A 20,787-nucleotide genomic window follows, 5' to 3' on the forward strand; every position below is an offset into this window, starting at 1 on the left:
ACTTGACATATTGCAAAACTGAGGTGGGTAGGCTGCTGAGCTCTTCTAAAGCAAAGATACACCTAGGCCTGTACTTCGAGGTGAACAACAGAAACAAAAAGGGCTCCACATCTTTTTATTGAGCGTCAAGATGCTCAATGTTTACAGCCCCTGAGAGTTTAATGGACTTTTTAAAGTCTGAAGTTTTTCAGTTGACATCTTAAAAAACAGCTTGTTTGTTTCACATGATCAATGGATCGCTCTGATCCCCCATCTGATAATACCTTACGTAAGACAGTAAGGGCATCACCACGTGATATGAAGACTGTTTGCTAACATAGTTTCAGATGGAGACATGACCAAATTGTGGTCCATGTACCACATGTATCCCAGGATAGCTCTGAATGCATCCCAATACATTTGTAGATCACAGTGCTACATCACCATGCCAAAAAGTTAAATAACCCTATATCTACCCAAAGCAATAACCCAAGAAAATTCAATTGATATAATTATTGAGAAATAGTCACAGTACTCTTTTTTTCAAAATTTCTATGTGAAACATTTCATAGAATCTATGGGAAATTTTATTAAAACAAAAACTGAAGTTGGGTTGACTGAAAGTAAAAAATGCCAAAAAAACCCCAATATCTTTTATTCACAACCACAACAGGATAAGCATAGAAATATGTTTTTTAACTTGTAGAGTACCTGTATGAAGACAATTATAAAGCTTCCAGTGTAACCTAAAGTGAGAGAGAACTGAGCCGATCCCCAGACAGACCTGCTCGGAGAAGAAGCCCAAGTTCTCGTCCGCTTAATTCATGAATACAATGCCATTTTAATTGAGTGGGCTTGGCAGGACACTGGACAGAGTGACCTATAAACCTTATAACATTTGCAAATTATGTAGGAAAATACTAAGAGGGAACTAGTGTTGCAGAATACTCCATTGTAATCCAAAGATTTCATAACCGAGGAATGGCACTGGGGCTGGAGCAAGAATGGGCATGGCATCAATAGTGCTTAAGAGAAAGTTTCTCATTGTCAAAATATACATAAGAAACCATCTAATGCAGCCATGACTTTGTTTTCTGCTCCAAATTTAGACTTAATTTTCCTCTAACAGTCCTCAGGTATAAACTATGAGCTATAAAAGGCTAGTGGGAAACTGAGAGGCCATGCTTGGTCCTGGTAATAAGAAAAGTACAAATTAACGTAATCTGAGAGCTTGCTCCACTTTTAAATTGAGGAGGGGCAGGGAGGGAAAAGAAAAAGAGATGACTGATTAATTTTGGCAGTTTAGTTTAAAATCACAAAAAGGCAACTACAGTAATTTTAGCCCATGGAAACATTCAGCTATGGTTAAAAGTACTTACTTTAAGAATGTTGAAGTTTTGTGCTATCGATAACACAATACAAATAACTGGGACTGAATTCTATAGACCTGAATACTATACATGCATTAATATTCGTGCTGTATATAATTGATGCCATGGGAAGATGTATGTTGCCAACGTGTGACATGGAACAGGCTAAACTCTGAAGGGATACACACAACATGGTGACCAATGTCTTATTAACTGTTTGTTTGCTTTAAAAAAAAAAAAAAAAGACTGCCAGCAAGATTTTGCTGAAAGGACCCTGATATAGTTGTCTCATGTGAGGCTATGCCAGTGCCAGGCAAATACAGAAGTGGATGCTCACAGTCATCTATTGGATGGAACACAGGGCCCCCAGTGGAGGAGCTAGAGAAAGTACCCAAGGAGCTGAAGGGGTCTGCAACCCTATAGGTGGAACAACAATATGAACTAACCAGTACCCCCAGAGCTCGTGTCTCTAGCTGCATATGTAGCAGAAGATGGCCTAGTCGGCCATCATTGGGAAGAGAGGCCCCTTGGTCTTGCAAACGTTATATGCCCCAGTACAGGGGAATGCCAGGGCCAAGAAGTGGGAGTGGGTGGGTAGGGGAGGAGGGGGGGTATAGGGGACTTCTGGGATAGCATTTGAAATATAAATGAAGAAAATATCTAATTTAAAAAAAAGATCATGATAACAGCAATTCTCTCTATTCTCAAAAATGTCTACACTGTATTGTCTTGATAGCATTAAACATTTCTAAGCACCACACAAAGCACACTGGGTGCACTGGTAGCTTCTTTAGTGGGAGTCATCTGAGGGGTGGATTGCACAGTCTTCCAATTCACACCGCTAGAATGATTTCTACGCCTTCCTTAAAAGGCCATTAGTAGGAGGCTCGGTGGCCCATTTGCTTTTGAGTGATGAGCAAACCAAAAACACAGAGGAGCATGCAAATTATTTAGCCGGCTCTTCCCAAAGGCCTAAGGCCAGATGTGGAGGTGACACACATGTAGGTGAGAATTTTAGTTTTCATCAGAAGACGTGAAGTCATGTTGCACTCACCTAAGTGGTTCACTGGGTCAGACCCAAGCAGATTCATTGCTATTATTGAGAGACACGAACAGTTTTATGGTTTCTGAGAAGAATCGGGTAAAACGTGGTAGTGCCTTACTGCCTCGTGATGACAAAACCAGGTGAACTCAGCTCATCTGGCCGAGTGACACCTGGGGGGTTGGCACTCTTGTTGGATGGCTTACGGCCTTTCAAATGTTCTAATTTCTGAGGTCTGGAAATCATCAGTGCACGTTAAAAGAAACGTTCACAAGGTTGAAATTACAGGAGAGTCGTTACCTGAAGGCTGTAGAGGAGACGCGTTAAATTCTGTATTGCTTGTATAATCTGGGGGTATAAGAAAGATTACATGTGTCAAGTTCTTGAAAAACTTCCTTAGCCACGACTTGAGAAAGGATGCTATATGTTTAAAGCATGCGTAGCTCACCTCTGACTGTGAAGAACCGGAGAAACTTCTATATTCCACCTAAAACACATAAAAACACGAGAAAATGAACAGCCACCCGACGTTTGGAAGCTATCAAGTATTCCTGATCTATGGGCTTCCCTGTCTCAACTCCATCACCTCGGCTACAGTAACCATCTCCTCCCAGGCTGGAGAATTAAGCAGCCATTTGACAATACAGGTCTCACTCGTTCAAACTCAGAGGTGTGTGACAACTCTTACCCAACCATCCCTTACCATGGCATAGATGATGGTAAAGAAACGCCAGGGGAGGTTGTTGCACCTGGCTCTCTGGGGGCTACAGGACAGCACAGGGACTCTAGCTCCCCGATATCAACGTTGGAGAATCATGATACCCAAGTAGCCGGTGGTTAGAGAGAGACGGCCCAAGGGAAGCGCTTAGTTGGTGTCTCCAGATCCCACCTCAATTCATCACCAGCCAGCTCCAAACCCATGAGTGAAGCCAGAGGATGCTGGCCATCTTGTCCTTGGGGATGGATGGGGCCTCAGACTTTGTCTCTTTCACACCAGGGAACATCGGGGAATATGTACATGCGGAGAGCTCTAGTTCCCAAAATTGCATTAAGCATTTGTTTATGTGCCGTATGGCTTCTCCCATTAGTAAACCAATTTATGTATTGAATATTATATCTGCAAACCTAAGGCTGGTGTTTCACATTGTAAGGGACACTCAACAAATAAATGAGTATAAGTTACACTTGCTCGCATTCTCTTTAATAAGTAGCCATGAATGCTACAAACTCCACATTTTGTGAACTAGGAAACCATTCATTTCCCTAGCCTCTAAGAGCCTACAGCCTCCTGGATGATGCTTGCTTCTGTCTGAGCACACGTCATGTTCAGCCCTAAACAAAGTCAACCATGTTGCTTCAAGGAGGCTGGGAGCTTAAGCTGCTGGTGAGCGAGCCCCATTTCCTTTGCCTTCATACTGTCACTACAGACTTTGTTGCTAATCAGTCCATTAACAGGGAAGGGACAAAGGTAGAATAGAGAGAAGCATGTCGGTACTTTAGAACTCTGCCCAAATGTACGGAATATACTCTGGTTTGGTGGTTAAGTTCTTGCGTTTCCTATGAGCCCTTCTTGGCCCATCCACTGCTTTAGTGGAAAAACAAAAAACAAAAACAAAAAACCATGATATTTCCAAATTTTATATTCTACCAAGAAGCAAACATGTAGAAATGGGTTGGATTGTGCGACATTTGGTTACTGCTCGAACCTCTGGGTTTGGGAAGACAGAAGAAAGTGTACATTGTCTTTTTAATGGACTTCATGCGCCACCTGGTGGTGGTACTGTATAACTACAGTTGATCCATGCGAGGAGAATTTCTACCCTTGGGTATTGTTTTTAATTCTTTCAGAATTTTGTTTTAATCTAATCTTTTAAAGGACGCTGACGCCAAGACATCACTATATACTTGCTTTATCTGTTTATTTCCATTCTCAAAAGGCCCCATCAAGTGTCAGAGTTTCCAGAGGTTAAAACCTGAACTCACTTCTCCACCTGTAACTGAGTCAGGAGTCAGAGTCAAGCCATTTTCTGTGCAGAACTAGGCTGCATCGACCAATTATCTTTCTTCCCAAACAACCTAGGAGCGATTGTAAGCTACTGGCTTCACGCTTCAAAGTGAAGATCACACGGAGAAGCGCAGACAAGCTAAGGCAAACTAGCTCAAAGCTTACAATCAGAGTAAGTAGAGTAAAATTCTGTATTCATAAATTAACTTGGGCCTCTGAGCTTTGCAAATGAATACTAAGTCAGAGCTGACTTTTCTGTGAAGTTCTGAGAGCCAGACTGGTTCTGTCCTATGCCACGTATCTGGAAAACATGTAACAGTAAGATGTTGCATCTGTAACATGTCGTAGTCCCACACTGGTGCGCATTAATACTTGGTAATGGAGCTAAATCAATGCTAGACAAAGTAAAAACCCTTGACCTGACTCCCCACCTCCCAGGAGCACCGAGCTCTTCCTCCCCTCTTATGAAATCACACACGTCAAGCTAATAGGAAGCTGTATGCATATAATTTCTACACAGAGAGGTCCAGCCTACATATATTAGGAATCAGAGAACATCGTAGCACGGGCAAAGGGTGGTTACGTGGATTCCAAGTCTGCGAGAGGAAGGTGGGATACAGGTGAAGAGCAGAGGATCACAGTAGAGAACAGAAGCAAGACGTCCCAAAGTGGAAATCAGTTCAGCTCACGGGCGCCATCTGGTGGTGAAGCGTCCCAGTGTCGGGTCACCTCTCAAACAGGGAGTTGCCAGAAGCAGTGAGAAAAGCAAAGGTTTGCAATGCAGAGAGTAGGCCGGAAGTCAGAGAGTGCAGACACACATATACACAGGAGGGTTGTCAAGCTTTTCGTTTTGGTTTTTAATAACGTCTCAGTTGATTTTCTTTTTAACATGATATATAAAAACCACGAACATTTAAAGAAGAAATAGTTTAGAAAGTTTCAATATAGATATTTAAATAAATCAGAAACAATTCAGAAAAAGGTATTTTCAATCCACTCATTGCCAGAGAGCTGAATCTACTTTGTATACAAAAGCAATAGGTTCTGGTTACTAGCAAGTTGGTTAACAATTAACAATACCTTCTCCCCTGCATCAGAGACTGCCAAGTCGGTTACCACACCCTGGAGCCCGGGATCCACATCCCAACAGCCTCTTCCTTCTGTCCCTTCTGTGACTAATGCTGGAAGCACGCCATTGAGACAGAAACAAAAAGGACAACATCAAACGTCAGCCGGCCAATTACATTCTTCTGCCCACAACTGAAGCACACTTCAAAAAAAGGAGTCATCACGAGATAATACATACTGAATGAACCTACAGGGGGCGCTAGAGATCGCAAGGAAGCCCGCAGTCCCTGCTCTCCCGGAGCTTACAGGCTAAGAGACACCAAGCAGCATCCTTTGCCACCTGCCATTTTAACTGCGCTTCTTTCTTGGGCTCATGTGTCCATGGGCTGTTTGTGGTACCGAGTCTACATCTCGCTTTCATTTAATAGGACAAAGCTGCCTGGGAAAGAAGTAATTTAAAACAGGTGCCCAGTGGAATTACAGCAAGGTCTCTTGGCAGACCCAGGTCCATAAAAGGCTCCCTCGAGGCCAGTACAAGAGCAGCAGCTGATGGACAAGGTTTAGAACGCAGGTCCAGAGGGCACTGATCTAAGAAGGCTGGAGGCAGCTAACACTTTATGGTCTCAGAGTCATAAAAACTGAGAGCCTGCCTCAGTTTCTCCTCATTTCCAGCTTTGCTCACACTTCCCACTTAAGCTTTAACACTGTAAATACATTTGACCTAGGAAAACACATCCAGAGATGTTAAGTACCAAATACAAATTTACCTTTACCGGTGAAACCTCGGTCGGCAGGATTTCATCATTGCTTTATGGATTTCAGTTAAAACTTAGGCTATGTTCACCTTTTCCTGACTTAAACCAGGCTTCTCAAGGCTGCTCCACCCCACCCCACCCCCAACTTCATTGGAGCAATATCTGACCAGGATCCTGACCAAAATACTCATTTTGTGATGTTTATAAACTTCTTTTAAAAATATGGTATCATCACGCATCTTTATTTCTAACAAGGGGCTGCCCCTTTCTCTTTGTTTAAATTTTAAAAATCACATGTATCACCATTAGGAAACAGCAGCTGCCCAGGATTCCAGAAAGCCTCTTCTAAGCCAGAGTTTTCTGTGAGTGGGAACCACTTCGAATGAACCCAGTGAAAAGCCAAGGTCACCCGGTGCAAGCGAGCACTTCTTAGGCAAGGATGTTGGAGGGACAATTTATAGCAACTTTTCCTAACGCCTAAAGAGACAGTCAAGCCATCTCCAAACCAGGAGCCAGTCTGTTCCTCTTGCCCACTTCCTCACATTAACAGTTAAACGTTGGAGGAAGCTAAGATGGGGCCGAGCAGAGGTAGAAGGGGAGTTTCCAGAAGTTTCTGCACCCTCAGGCATAGCTTCAGGGTGGGCAACAGGGTCTCCACTGGACTGACCATTCTGGACAGTAGAGTATAATAGTCTCCTTTGGTAAGTGTACTCATGAGCTTGTAACCTCAGACCGACAGGGGCTCGCTTCACAAAGGCCCTCCCTGAAGCCCACTGCAAAGCTACTCTGGTCCTTCTTTGAGGGATCCTCTTCTGCCCTTAACAACTGTATAAAGAGACCAAACTCTCAGAGCACCGTAATCCAAGCCAAGCCAAAAAGGATGGCTTCTGGCATACAGGTTCACCCCATGCCTGATCCTAACGGCAGGGCAGGCTGTTCTAGGTCTAGCAAATGGGTGTAGATTCTGTAGGATTCGGACAGGGAGAACCCTCACTGGCCTGCCTGAAGGGAGGAGAGGACCTGGGGAGGGCTCCAAACAGCTGCAGGGCACAGAGGAGCCTCCCAGCTGTCCCTGGGGCGGGGCTGATGGCGGCAAACCCTCAGTATTTTTAGAGAGCACTTCCTCAATGGCATAATGTGGCTCTTCTAAAGGAAATCACCCAGAGCAGTACAACTCCCTTGATGAATCTGGCCGGTCGAAATGAAAAACATATGTGCACATTCTGAAAATAGAAAGCCAGGGTTAAATAAAGCAGAATTTGGGAGGGGAAAATAATTTTGGGTGCTTGTAATAAAACAAAAACCAAAAAAAAAAAAAAAAAAGAATAGAACTAAAAAGTTATACTGCCCCTAGGCATTCTACTGAACCAAGGGATTTGTTACAAGAAAGTCTAAAACAGCATGCCTGTGGTAGCGCACACTTATAATCCTCGAACTTGGGAGAATCAGAAATTCAAGAATTCAAAGCTCATTCTCAACTACAAGAGGAAATTTAAGGCCAACGTGAAAGCCACATGGGACCATTGGGGGGGGGGAGGGTAAAAAAAAGCAGCTCGTGCAGACATTCTCTTTCCAAGTAAGGTTTGTACCATCCTCACATGAAAAATAGTCTCTTTATGCTCTTAGAACCCTTTTTTGGAATTCCGTATTTAGCTTAAAACTCTACATAAAAACAGCATAATTGGGCTCTGAGACATTGCTAAGCTTATTCTCTACCTTATTATTTTTAAAATACATTGACAGCTGAGTGTGATGGTGTACACCTGTGAGTTCAGTGCTTCTAAGGCAGGAGGATCATAAACTGAGATCTGCTCAAAACAGAGAGTATATTCCAACATGAAGAAGAGTCCCTGGGAGGGCTGAGGGTGAGGCTCAGTGGTAGGCTGCTCGCCTGGCATGTCCGAGGTCTTGGGTTCCTGTTTGGCAATCGTGTCTATAATGATGCCACCAAACCTCACGCTCACACGTGCACCTGCATGCCATGGGGGGAGGGGAGGCTTAGCCGAAGGACAGAACAGTACAGCCTACCAATGTTAAGTCTTTGTCCTTGAAATACAAGTGCCATTGTCACATATAATATCTCTTTATGACCAGCATGATTATTCTCAAGGTTTTTTTTTTCTAGTTACAAAAAAATTACATTAAGTTCCCCTGAAATCAGGTAGTTACTGCTTTTGTTTTATGTGACCACTATATGCACTAGAGGCTGTGCGCAGGCTCGTGGCCAAGGCCTGTGCTGTCGTCACTTACAAGCAGTTGGTGACGCTGGTACATCCTGTGTACTGGGTGTGTCCATCAGGACAGTCCCTCCAGGGCTTTCTTCGGATGACTGGCTTACATCGCCCATCTTTGAAGCCTTCACAGCCACTTGCAGACTCTCGGCTAGGAAGGAGGAAAAGCAAAACTAAATCTAAGCCATAAATATACAGAGAGATAGTGTAGTTTACCAGGTGTGTCCAACCTGCAACAGGTGGGCTGCATGGGCCCCAGGCGGTAATGACTAAAACTCAATGCAAAACTGTAAACTTACTTAAAATGTTATGAGTTTGTTTTGTGAATTAATGAATCGGATTGAAACTCTGCCACGTGGCTCTTGAGCAGGAACTTTGTAGATCACAATTTGTTGCAACACAAAGATTGGATGTTGTGATCAACCAAGAGTTGTTAAATCACATTTGATCAGCAACTGTTATTATACAACCCAGGGAACTACAATTTGGTTTTACTTTTCTTTATTTTTCCCCCTAAAAGAGCTTGCGGTAGACGACGCTGGGCTCAAACACCCTAAGGGTTACCTAAGGGTAACCCTGAACTCTTGACCCTCCTGCCTTTACCTCGCAAGTGCTGGGATTCCAGGAGTATGCCACCATGACTGGTTTCTATGACACAATAATTGATGCCCAAGGCCCCATACATCTTCAGCAAGAATTGTACTCACTGTACTACGTCCCCAGTCTGCCTTCCTGGTTCTAATAGTTGTATAAACACATGTTCATGAACACATAAACCTATATCCCCCAAAAGGCTGTGATCTGAAAAAAAATGAAAATACGTAACAGCTGGCCACTTACAGAAAAATCACGCAACCCCGCAGTCTACAGCAGCTGATAGCAGCACCCTTTTGCATAGAGAATTTAACATATTTTTTAAAAATCTATTGTATAAAATATTTCAAATGTAACTTTTAGTCAACTAGTATCCTGGAAACCTTCCTGTAATTCTATTAAGACACATGCACTATTGGGTATTAGGATTTGAAACATTGTTACTAAGATAGTAGCTGTTCCTCAAAGGAGTGTTTCTTCAAATCTGCTTTTAATGGTATACAGTTCCATCTGCTCTCTGGTCCTCGTGGGAAGTACCACTCCCTCAAAAGGAGCCATGTTTACTTACATAAAGGAGTCTCAGCTAGCAGGTGGAATGTGTCGGGGACCTTGTAACCATTTCTAAAGCATCCTCCACACAGACCACATTCGGGTCAGAGAACGACCCACTGAGCACCCACTGTTCTCTGGCTATGGCTACTTCGAGGGAGAAGGGGGAAAGAGCCACTTGCAGCTATGGCCACACAAAGGAGCAGGAGAGCCACAGTCGCTACTGGGACTGGGAAGAAGTTCCTAAAGGGGTGGGCACTGAGCTGACCTGGAAGAGCCGTGGGATTCAAGAAGAGAAGGGAAGGAAAACAGAAGCCCAGCAGAGCAAGGGGGCTTTTCAAAGTGTGCGCTCACTGTCTTTATTTAGACAGTGATGTCCCCACCCCGGCAAGAATCCCTGCAGTCAGGTATAGACCAGTGACCCAGCATGGATTCTCATCTGTGGCCTACATGGTGCCTTCCCAGCTCCTGGAACCAAAGCCAATGGCCTTGCAGCCCCTCATTAGGGAAGATTTGATAGAGAGAAGGAAGCTGAAGCCACTGCTAAGTCTACGAGCAGCGATCTGCTCCATGAAGGAGCATGGATGCTGTCAGCCTCCTCCACGTTATTTCCCAGGCACATCCCAAATCTGCCTGCTACTCTGCGTCTGCTACCAATGGCCCTGGCCACCAAATGTGAAGCACAGCCACTCCCTCGCAAGGACGCTATGATTCTCCACTTCTGCATATTGTTCCTCACAGACTCCATACTTACAGTCCGGCATACTTATTTCTTTATCTTTGAGACTTCGGAAACATAGATTCTATGAGAATAAGTATTCTGTTTCATCTGGCTACAAATACACCTCGGCACCAGGGCCACCATGCAAGACCTGTAATGGGGACCCTGTAAACTCGGTCTCAGTCCGTCAAACCAAATCGTTTCCAGGGGCAGCTCACCTTCTCTCAGGGCTGCTGCAAGCAGGGACGCTGCCTGGGGAGGCTCTCCAGGGTCAGGTTTGATGAGCAGATGGGGTTCTAGGTGGACATCCTCAAAGCCACTCAGTTCCCCAAGTTCAGCGTAGATATGCAGCTTTTCTTCCAAGTACGTGCAAATCTGTTGGTCTTGGTTACTGAGTATTTCTGTGAAGACGTATTCACCATAAAAGGCTATCATGAGCCTGGCCACGGACTTACTGTGCAAATCACGTTAGGAGGACAAGGCGCCACGATTTAGTAAGCAGTCTGGCCCAGCACTTTTGTTGGGTGGTAGAGATTCAAATTCCCTTGTGATTGCGACCTGTGACTGCAAGTGACTTAACATCTCTCCCATCCTGCACTGCCCTTGATAAATAAATGTTATGTACCTTCCCCAAAATATGGAAAACCTTGCAAATTTATTTTGTTGTTGTTGTTTATGGTGATGTCTTTCTATTAAGACTGAATACCCAGCTCAGGAAAGAGAATTGAGGCAGCCCTCTCTGGAGCAGGTGAAGGCTCCCAGGGGTGAAGGGCACAGGGCTGAGAAGTCTCAGCCTTCTCTGTCTTGGTCAAAGTCAAAGCTGGTTTATGGATCTGCTTCTAAACGTCTAGTTTCTATGACCGTCTCTGCATGCGTTAATTTTCCTGTGTTCCAGGAGTCTTAAAGCCTAAAGACCCTCAGTAGCATCAAATCCAGAGAGTCCCTGCTTCGTTTAGTTAAAGGAGTTGGGGAGCAGACAAGAAATATTTACTAACCTTCCCGAGTGACTCTAACATAAGGCCTGGAGTTGAGAATTAGTAAGATAAATCACACTCATTGGCTTCACAGTGCCTCCGGCCCTGCCTGTTGAACTCCTGGTCTAGTCATAGAAGCTTGGCATGGCCGAAACTCCATTCTTCACCAGCACCATACAGCCCACAGTAATTGCCTCATGTGTGTCTACATGAATTTGCATGAGTATCTGAGTCACTTGTACCAGGGCTGTTGAATGTGGTTTTGGAGAAGGTGTGGACCTTAGGTATACACAGTTAAACAGTGTCATCACCTTCACTAATGGCATCATGATTGTCCTGACACTCAAGGCCACAGCCAGAGCTGCACACACACACACCTTGACATTGCTGAATCTTGGCCACTCTAGCTTCAGCTTTCCGCCTCTCTTCATCCGACTCGCTCGTCCTTCCTCCTTCTTCCTCTGGACAACTTGAAAAGACAACAGTCAAGGCATCACTGAAACCAGTTTCAAGGACGTCTAAGCTTATTAGAAACACCTGGAAACTTAGCAAGAGAACTAGCCACAAAGCAAAACAAAACAACAACAACAACAACAAAACCCGAACAAAGAGAACGCATTGCTCCTCCCTGCCAAGAGATTAGTTTTCTAGAGTACTCACATGCTACAACATAGATTCAAAGTCTCTAGAGGATGGTTCAAATATCTCAACCCCCGCAACCATCACTACCACCACCACCACCACCACCACCACCAGCAACAGCAACACTGGCATTATGGCATTGAGTGCAACTAAGATAACAACATTTTTGGTTTTGGACCATTGTGAAACTCCTCTTGATGGCTCTAGAATAGAAGGATTGTGGGACACATAGTAGATGGCCATACTGGGTAGATGTGGTAGAGATGGGAGTACCTTACAGAATTCCAAGCTCATCTAATTAAATTGGATTAAATTACCAGTAATAAACTAATTAAATTACCAGTAATAATCATAACTCCTACCCTTGTGCCTCCGTTATCAAAACTATCCTCGCACGAGTAATGAGCAATGCACTGAGTGAGAAGAATGAAGTTTGCCAGGCATTTATTTGAATGGTTCCTCAGGCACACGGAGAAACAGAAGACATGGTCCCTGCTCAGAAGGAGCTTCCAGTCTATGGAATCCCACACACACCGACGTGTAAAATGTAACAACTACAGAAGAGAGATGGCAGGCACCAAACAAGTGCCTTAGAAAGTGGGCGTGACAACATCTTAGGTACAGCAGAGAACACCTGGGCCGAAGAGCTCTTCATGAAGCAGGTGAGCAGGAGCCACACCAAAGCACACAGGCAGAGTGGGGAGGCACGGCATGCAGGGAGGGCGTGCAGAGGGCAGAGCTGCAGGTGACATGCTACGGCAGGCAGGGGCAAAGGTCAGGGAGCAGGCAATTCTGGCTGAGGCAAAGTTTTCATGCAGGAGAGATACAGTTAGAACAATGTCCCACAACTGAACAAGGGCATTCCATAGGTGAAGAGAAGCTCAGTTACCTTTCTACTGCCTGCTGGATCCGCCTCATCCAGTTATTCCGCTCCTCCTTGGAATTGGTGTGGATTTCGTACATCTCGGGGCCGGCTGACGAAGCACTGATCAGAAACATGCCTCTCTCCTCGTTGGCAACTTCTCTAGCAATCAGCTTCTGGAGGGAAATCACTGATGGCTTCTGGTCCTGCGAGAGGGAAGAGGATGCACAGGTGAAACTGCACAGTCTTTAAACTGGAGAGTTACCTGGAATCCAGGAGCCACGGAGAGCAACAGCATTTGGGAACCAACAGAGAGCAGAAAAAGTATCACATTAGCTCTCCGCTGGCTATGACAGTGTTTGGCACCAGCAGCTGAAGACAGCACTCAACCTAAGAGCCGGTAGAGGGCATTTCTTACTCAAGCCAACACAGATGGAGAATGAGAACTGAGGGGAGTAACGATCCTGGAGGTTGGCAGGTTAGAGGCCGAGAAGGTGGCTCAGCGGTTAACAGCAAACGCTACTTTTGCAGAGGACCTGAGTTTGGTCCCCAGTACCCATACTGGGTCACTCAAAGCCACCGGTAACTACAGCTCCAGGAGATATGGTCTCTTCTTTTGGCCACTGCACTATACTTATACCCACACAGAGATGTCCAGATTTTTTTTTAAATAAGTATTTTTTTTAAGTTTGTAAATTCAAAGGACAATTTTAAAAAGATCAGAGGGAGAAGAGAAAAAATGAAACTACTGTGATTGAAGATGGGATTTTAAAAATGGCATATCTGAAGTTACAATAAGATTGTAAAGGATGGGGACCTGGAAGCCATTGGATTTGGCAATAATTAGAAGACTGTGATAGAAACAGACCTCTAGGAAATAAGGTTAGCAAATAAAAATGTGGAAGTGGGCAGACAAGATCAGAGAGCCCTTAGGCATCACCGGCCTCCTCTGCTCAGGCCTTAGAGATCTCAGCCCCATGTCTACTACCTCTCTACCTGTAGGTGGCTCTTCCTCACCAACCAGATGAACACGTGGTGAGCAGGTCAGGCCCTAACTCATCTTCATATGCCAGACACACTGCCTTGCACAGAATAGGCAATTAATGTCTGCAAAATGGATTGAACATAATTCCATCTGAGGCAAATTGTCAGAAAGTCTAGGAGTTGGTGTCCAAGGTATAATAAGGAAGTAACTTCTACCAGTATTTACCGTGGTCTTGCAGCGCCTCCACGCTATGCCCTGGAGCCTCACAGTTGGCAACATTAATAGTCCCACACCTGGCTCAAGAGCTGTGGTTAAAAGAAGGGCCAAAAGAATGTCTGCAGGATGGGAAGCTACGTGGGAGTATGGAATCTGCTTTGGTCTGCGGTTCCCATCGCTGTCTACAGAGCTGGCTGTAGCATGTGGTTTTGTTTCTCCCTTGTGGACTGAGTGAAGCCTTTATCCACAGTTTGCCATTCCATATTCTCCACCAGTGACTTCTCAGTGCTGGCTTGTCTGCCTTCCCAGCATTGCATAGCTATGCAGCATCTGGTGTTATTGGCCAAGGCATCTCTGGAGTGCTCTTCAGGTTTTTCAGAGCAGTGGGGGGAGGGGAGAAGAGCATGATGGAACAGACTACTGGTCTACCCAGTCTCATGTTTGGCCTCTGGAAATGGAAGGTAAATCGGTTTTAAGGAAGATCTTGAATCCTGCCCTCTGTAATAGAGAGGTCCTCTAAGTATTAGTAAGATCCCTTTTAGTATTGGAGGTCTATGTTTCAGCTTCCTTTTTCTATATATAAAAATGCAGTATATTAAGATGTAACATGGGGCCGGGCAGTGGTGGCGCACACCTTTAATCCCAGCACTTGGGAGGCAGAGGCAGGCAGATTTCTGAGTTTGAGACCAGCCTGGTCTACAGAGTGAGTTCCAGGACAGCCAGGGCTATACAGAGAAACCCTGTCTCGAAAAAAAAAAATGTAACATGGGGTTTGAGTTGCTTGATATGAAATAATATGAAATTAGTAGTAGTAGTAGGTTAGTGCTCCAGAGAAAGGGTGGTGGTGGCAAGATGTTTCAAAAATGAAGGATGAATAAAGGGTAGAAAGGAAAATTAATTAAATCCATGCCAACCAGAAGGCATTAAAGGCATGCTTATCATCGTCTATATTAACTATATAAACACTAGTGATAAAAGATTCAACATCTCCAGGAATGAAAGCAACATATCAGCTCTGAACAGATGATGCACACTCTGATGATGCACGGGCCTACTGCAGTCTGCAGGGCGGATTTTGTTTGAATCATAGCATTTTAAAGCCTTTGCTGTTGTCATGGTTACCAACATTTGTGGGTAGGAATTTCCACCTTTTAGAACTACTCTAGAGTTGGAGGTGCTTAGTAGAGACAAAAAACTGGACCCTGGACCATATCCTCACGTCATTTATAAACGTCAGCTGTAGCTCAGTAAGCATGGTCACTTGGACACTAGGCACGCACCCACTAGTTGAGGACAGTTCCCCCTGCTTGCCACTGTCCTAGGAACACTCACTGTCAACTTCATTTACATCCCTGCCCAATCTCTACAGACACCTGGAATGGAAGCCCTCTCCTTCTGATGAAGGGGACTGGGTAAGGAGAGGCTACCTCCAGCCCAACTGCTACCTCATCTCCACTGGTACTTGTGATTCCACTGAGGCAGAAAGTCCCCAAGCTTGCTTCCTACTATCAATTTAACTCACAGACAAACATGCTCATCTTCTCTTTTCTACCGCTTCAGTGTTGAAATTGTCAAGAGAGTCATCCTAGATGCAGAAAGCAGGTATTCCAGCTTTATTCTAGATCCCATTTCCAGCTAAATGACTTGTTTTTAATTATGTTGGTGCTGGAGAGATGGCTCAGAGGTAAAGAACATTAAATATTTCAGAGGACTCAGAGTTTGGTTCCCAGCACACATGTTAGGTGGCTCACAAACACCCATAACTCTGGCTCCAGGTGATTGGACACCTTTTTCTGGTCTCTGAGGGTACCTGCATGCACGCACGCACACACACACACACCACCACCACCACCACCACCACCACCACCACCACCACCAACACCAACAACAACAGAACTCTCCTGTAAGGACAGTACTTTCTACTGTTATTGCTTTCAGATCCTTCTGATAGTTTCCAAATTCATCATGTCTTCTATGTACACAAGATAAGGACCTATTAAGATTTTTTTTTTCTTCTGGTCAAAGGGAATGAAGAATCTAACCTGTGGGTCCTAGTATAAGGACAGATTTCTAAACTTTGTAGTGGGAACTAGGAAATTCAGACATGGTAGACTCCGAGCTAATGATTCAATTCCCTTAGACAATCACTATAAGAGATTTATGAGACAGGGCTGCTGTCAGATAAATGTGATAAGAAAGCATATGCAATAGAAGTAGAATATACTTGATTCTCAGAAGGTAAGAGAATGCCTTCTCCTTTGCTCTTCAGTATCACCTATGTGAAGGTATATTCACCTCTTTTCAGGATTTGGATCTAAAGAAATCTTTTCTATAGTGATATAATGTGAACATTTCTCATCAGCTTGGCCCCCAACATCCTATAGGTTAATTTCAGTGATTCTATCTTCCTGGGGTTTCCTCTGTGTTCTTTCAGAGTTTTCCAGGTACTAACATGGGGAGGCTAGCAGACAAAGTGGGAAGTGTTAATGAAATCTGTAATAGATAAAGTGCAAATAGGCCAGGGGGTATGGAGTGTAAGGCTCCATGCTATCCTCTGCTGTAGTCAGCATCAGGGTGCTGATGAGAGGGGGGAAGAAGCCGCTTGGGCCAATCTGCAGAACACAGGCAGGCAGGTTCCAGCCCCTCCCTCTCACAGCCCATCACTGATCAGGCATGCCTTTTTACTTTCTTTGGACAGCAAAGAACACTTTATTAAAACTTTGAATTTTCCCAAAAATTCGATTTTTGGAGTAATAGTGTGCTAAGAGACACAAACAGCCTATCACTGGATGCATACTAAACCCTTACATGAGTACTGTGCTTCAGTTTCTTTCTAGCAGTGCATGATGGCCCACGGCACAAACAAGGAGTTCCTGTGACATTTCTCCTCCTCTGTACCCTTCGGAGAAAGGCTGTACCAGAGGCTGTATGTGGTATGCTATAAATTACTAGTTTTCAGTGGTAGGCTACAATCCAGTTGTGTGTGAGCAGTGAGAATGAACTACATACCACAAAGGGAGGGGACACAGAATGGCCATAGTCATTAGAAGCAGCAATGGCAGGACTGAGCGTTTTCTTTAAGCCGGAGGCTGTAGTTCAGTGGGAGAACATTTTGTAGTATGCAAAATGTCCTTGGTTCATTCCCTAACACTAAGAAAAGTGGAAAGTGTACTCTCCTTTAGGAACCGTGGTGTTCTCTTGTTTGGAAGAAGCGGCAGCTCATAGATGAGGCTAGTGAATGGCGTAGCAAGAGGACCATCTGGCAGAAAAAGAGAGCAAGATGCTGGAAATGACCTATGCCCAACACTGATAGCTCCGTTGCCAGAGCTGAGCCCAGGTAGACAGACAGCAGGGAGGCACCCGGGGCCCCGAGAGCAGTGTCTGTTCACTATCAATGCTGGGCTATTGCAATATTTCCAATTGATTAAACTGCCTGCTGAACCAGTTATGAAATCCACTGTAGCAGTGGGGATATTGTATGGGCATATTCTTGCCAAGCAACATTTTTTTTTAAATGAGGAATATTGGGCTTTGTTGAAGGAAATACAGAACTAACTAGTTTAAAATGTGCATTGCATGGTCATATACTTACAACAGCTGCAAAGATGTATTTCTGGTCTTTTTCTTGTAAGAAGAGCAGCACGTCAGTTAGTAGCAGAGCCAGGATGTCTGCAAAGACAGAAACGCAGCAGCATTAACGAAGGGAACCGCAGCCTCGATGGCTTTACCAGCTACTTTAATTTCACAATTGACATTTAAATCTGTCTAACAAAATGAAAGACTTTCTGTGAAACTTTTACTTAAAAAAAAAAAAACAACAACCTTTTATTAGGATAGCTAAGATCTATCATAGGTAAAATGTATAGGAATCTGTTTAAGTGTGTATTTTTTTTAATGTGACACTATAGGTAAACTATAGGATTGTAATAAGAGGTGAATCTCTAGAAAATGTTTAGGAGCCCAGTTTTCAAAACGAAAGAAAAAAATCATACATAAAAAGGCCCCGAGATGGAAAGGTGATATATGTGTGCAATCCCGGGACTTGGGAGGCTGAGGCCAGAGGGTCATGAGTTTGAGGCCAGCCCGAGTTACATAACAAGACCTGGTGTCAGCAAGCGCCCAGCCTCCCCTCTATGAAAGCAGGTCCTAAGAGAATGGAACACGGCCTTGCCTTTAGGAGGAAATGTAGCTAGTTAAAAGTGCGAGGGAGCGCTGGGCATGTTGGTGGCACACACCTTTAGTCCCAGCACTCGGGAGGCAGAGGCAGGTCGATCTCTGCAAGTTCAAGGCCAGCCTGGTCTACAGAGTGAGTTCCAGGACAGCCGGGACTACACAGAGAAACCCTGTCTCGAAAAACAAACCTGGAAGGTAGCAGCTTTCTCTGCATCAAGAGATAGAGCCAAACCTGCTCCAAGTCTGAGTGACGCTGGGTTTCTTTACTTCCCTTGGAAACTTCTCAAGAACTACGCCTACTCCTACAACCACTGCATACCCTAATCCGAACAAGTGCTCCTATTCGGTGGGCAAAAAGCAAAGGCATTGTGTGGCTTGCACTGAATAGATTTTCAACCCGACACTGCACACTGCTCATCAGCATATACCTCTGTTCGCCCTCTGGTGCACAAAGACCGTCAAGTCAAGCAACTATAGTGGAGTAAATCTTTCCTCTCCTCCTTGCCGAAGGGTGTGAATGAGATGAAGGAAGCAGGAGGCAGGCAAGGCCCTTTAGAGGCTGTGGTGGACACCGAACAGGCAAACCTTTAAGCTTGACCTTCGAGCCCTGACCAATGAAATCAGTCTTGGGAAGGAGACTGGAGCTCAAATCAGGTTTTCAGGCCCCAGATGTATAAGAAAACCCAGGATAGACAAGGCGATAGCTAGAGTGCTAAGACCTGGAGAAACCTAAATGAACAGTCCTGGACCCGAAGCAAACTAACAGAGTCAAGTTTAAGTCTGTTAGCAAATTGTACCACTGAGGAAGAGCAACTATAATAGAATACGTCCTTCCTCTGCTCCCTTCCCCTGGTGCCTGTGTACAGGTAAATGTGTCCTGTTAATAACACAGATGCTATTTAAAGTTCCCCCATTTTCCCCCTTCATTGTCTGAAAGCCTCAGGCTGTCTTGGCATGCGGCAGACCCTCTCTGTGTAGAAGTGTGCTTTTCTTGCTTGCAATACACCACATTTAGCGGAATATTTCTTTTTTTTGTTTGTTTGTTTTTTTTTTTTTGTTTGTTTTTTTTTGTTTGTTTGGTTTTTTTTTTTTTTTGGTTTTTTTCAAGACAGGGTTTCTCTGTAGCCCTGGCTGTCCTGGAACTCACTTTGTAGACCAGGCTGGCCTCGAACTCAGAAATCTGCCTGCCTCTGCCTCCCGAGTGCTGGGATTAAAGGCGTGCGCCACCACGCCCAGCCTAGCGGAATATTTCTACCCCAACAATGTACAGAACTCTCAACTGGTTTGGCTTCCAGCCTCACAAGCTTCCATAGTCATGAAACTACATGTGAAGGGCTCTGCCTGGGACAGCAGGCTCCGGTCAAATGTGTGTGTCACCTCGTCACATCTACCTACTGAGCTTCACAACCCGACGTTTTGACTGAAAACGTTGAGGGTCTGTGTAGGTGTGCCTGCAAGTCAGGGCCGTTTTTTTCTTTTGAAAGTCTGTCCTGTGTTGAATGAGTAGTGAGTAATCTGTAGGAAAGGGGAGGTTGCCTTGGGGAAGCCACGCCCGGTACCTTTGAAGCGACCCGTAGCGGTTTTCCAGTAGACAAGCCCATCATGCAGGAGAGCCCGTTCCTGGCTCAGCAGCGCCTGCTTTCTAAACACGTGGCCATTTTTGAGCTTTGTGTATGTTTTGTTCTCGATTTTATTTAGGATCTCGAGCCATTTTTGGTTCTTCTCGTATTCGCTGACTTTCAGGTCCACGGCTGCGATCATGTCTTTAATTAAGCCGAGAGCTTTGCACAGGTCCCGGTGCTCTTCAGTCCTTTCTGCATGAAAGAACAAAGGAAAAGCAAAGGATAATAATCCAGAATAGGGAGAGTGATTACTCTTTCTAAGGTTTTAAATGTAACAAAGATGCCATGAGAAAGACGTTGGATTAAGTTCAAATACTTAAATGGCTCTCAGCATCACCACCAAGAAGCAGTAAAATAGTCGATAGAAAAGATTTGCGTTAGTAGGCATGCATTAGCTGACAATAAGGTGTCTGCCTTCCCTAAGTCCAGGGATAAGTCTGCAGCAGTACAATAGCTTATCTTCATTGTCTACTGACTGGATTTAGAATTGCCAGGAAGTGTGCCTCAGGGCATTTCTGTGAGAGGTCCTAGAACAGCTTCCCTTAGGAGAGCACCACTGCGTGGCCTCCCGTGCCAGACTGAACAAAAAGGGAGAAGCAAGCAGACAGAAGGCCATCTTTCTTTCTCTTTCCTTCTTTCGTTCTCTCTCTCTCTCTCCCCCCTCTCTCTCTCTCCCTCACTCCCTCCCTCCCTCTCTCTCTCAGCTTCTCATCTGCAGATACAAATGTAGCCTCCTGCCTCATGCCCCGACTGCCACGCCTTCCCTGTCATGACAGACTGTGAGACAAAATTAACCCTTTCTTCTTGAAGCTCCTTCTTATCTGGTATTTTGTCACAGCAAGAAAAAAAGTAGCACATATTATATGCTACCTGTCTATCTATCTATCTATCTATCTATCTATCTATCTATCTATCTATCTATCCATATATGTATATATGTGTAATATAATTATAGTATATTATATAATGAATATATATTATATGTAATATAAGCAGAGG

The 20,787-nt window shown here is 44.6% G+C and overlaps 1 protein-coding gene across 9 annotated transcripts in view; it reads right to left on the reverse strand.

Moving 5' to 3' along the window:
* Positions 1–20,787, reverse strand: part of Arhgef28 (Rho guanine nucleotide exchange factor (GEF) 28) — a 308,082-nt gene that overhangs the window by 35,390 nt on the left and 251,905 nt on the right. For 7 of the 9 annotated variants that reach the window (XM_006517518.3, NM_012026.2, XM_017315361.2 and 4 more), the window contains 9 exons: positions 19,726–19,980; positions 17,586–17,662; positions 12,820–12,998; positions 11,666–11,757; positions 10,533–10,715; positions 8,470–8,601; positions 5,477–5,577; positions 2,840–2,878; positions 2,692–2,739 (listed from right to left, as the gene is read on the reverse strand). In XM_006517518.3, the coding sequence (XP_006517581.1) occupies positions 2,692–2,739; positions 2,840–2,878; positions 5,477–5,577; positions 8,470–8,601; positions 10,533–10,715; positions 11,666–11,757; positions 12,820–12,998; positions 17,586–17,662; positions 19,726–19,980 (1,106 nt within the window). Of the gene's footprint in view, positions 1–2,691; positions 2,740–2,839; positions 2,879–5,476; positions 5,578–5,654; positions 7,443–8,469; positions 8,602–10,532; positions 10,716–11,665; positions 11,758–12,819; positions 12,999–17,585; positions 17,663–19,725; positions 19,981–20,787 lie in introns of those variants that run through there. The other 2 variants (XR_873729.2, XM_006517521.4) reach the window with 2 other exon arrangements.

Source organism: Mus musculus, chromosome 13, assembly GCF_000001635.26.
Source record: "Mus musculus strain C57BL/6J chromosome 13, GRCm38.p6 C57BL/6J".
NCBI classification, from domain to species: Eukaryota; Metazoa; Chordata; class Mammalia; order Rodentia; family Muridae; genus Mus; species Mus musculus.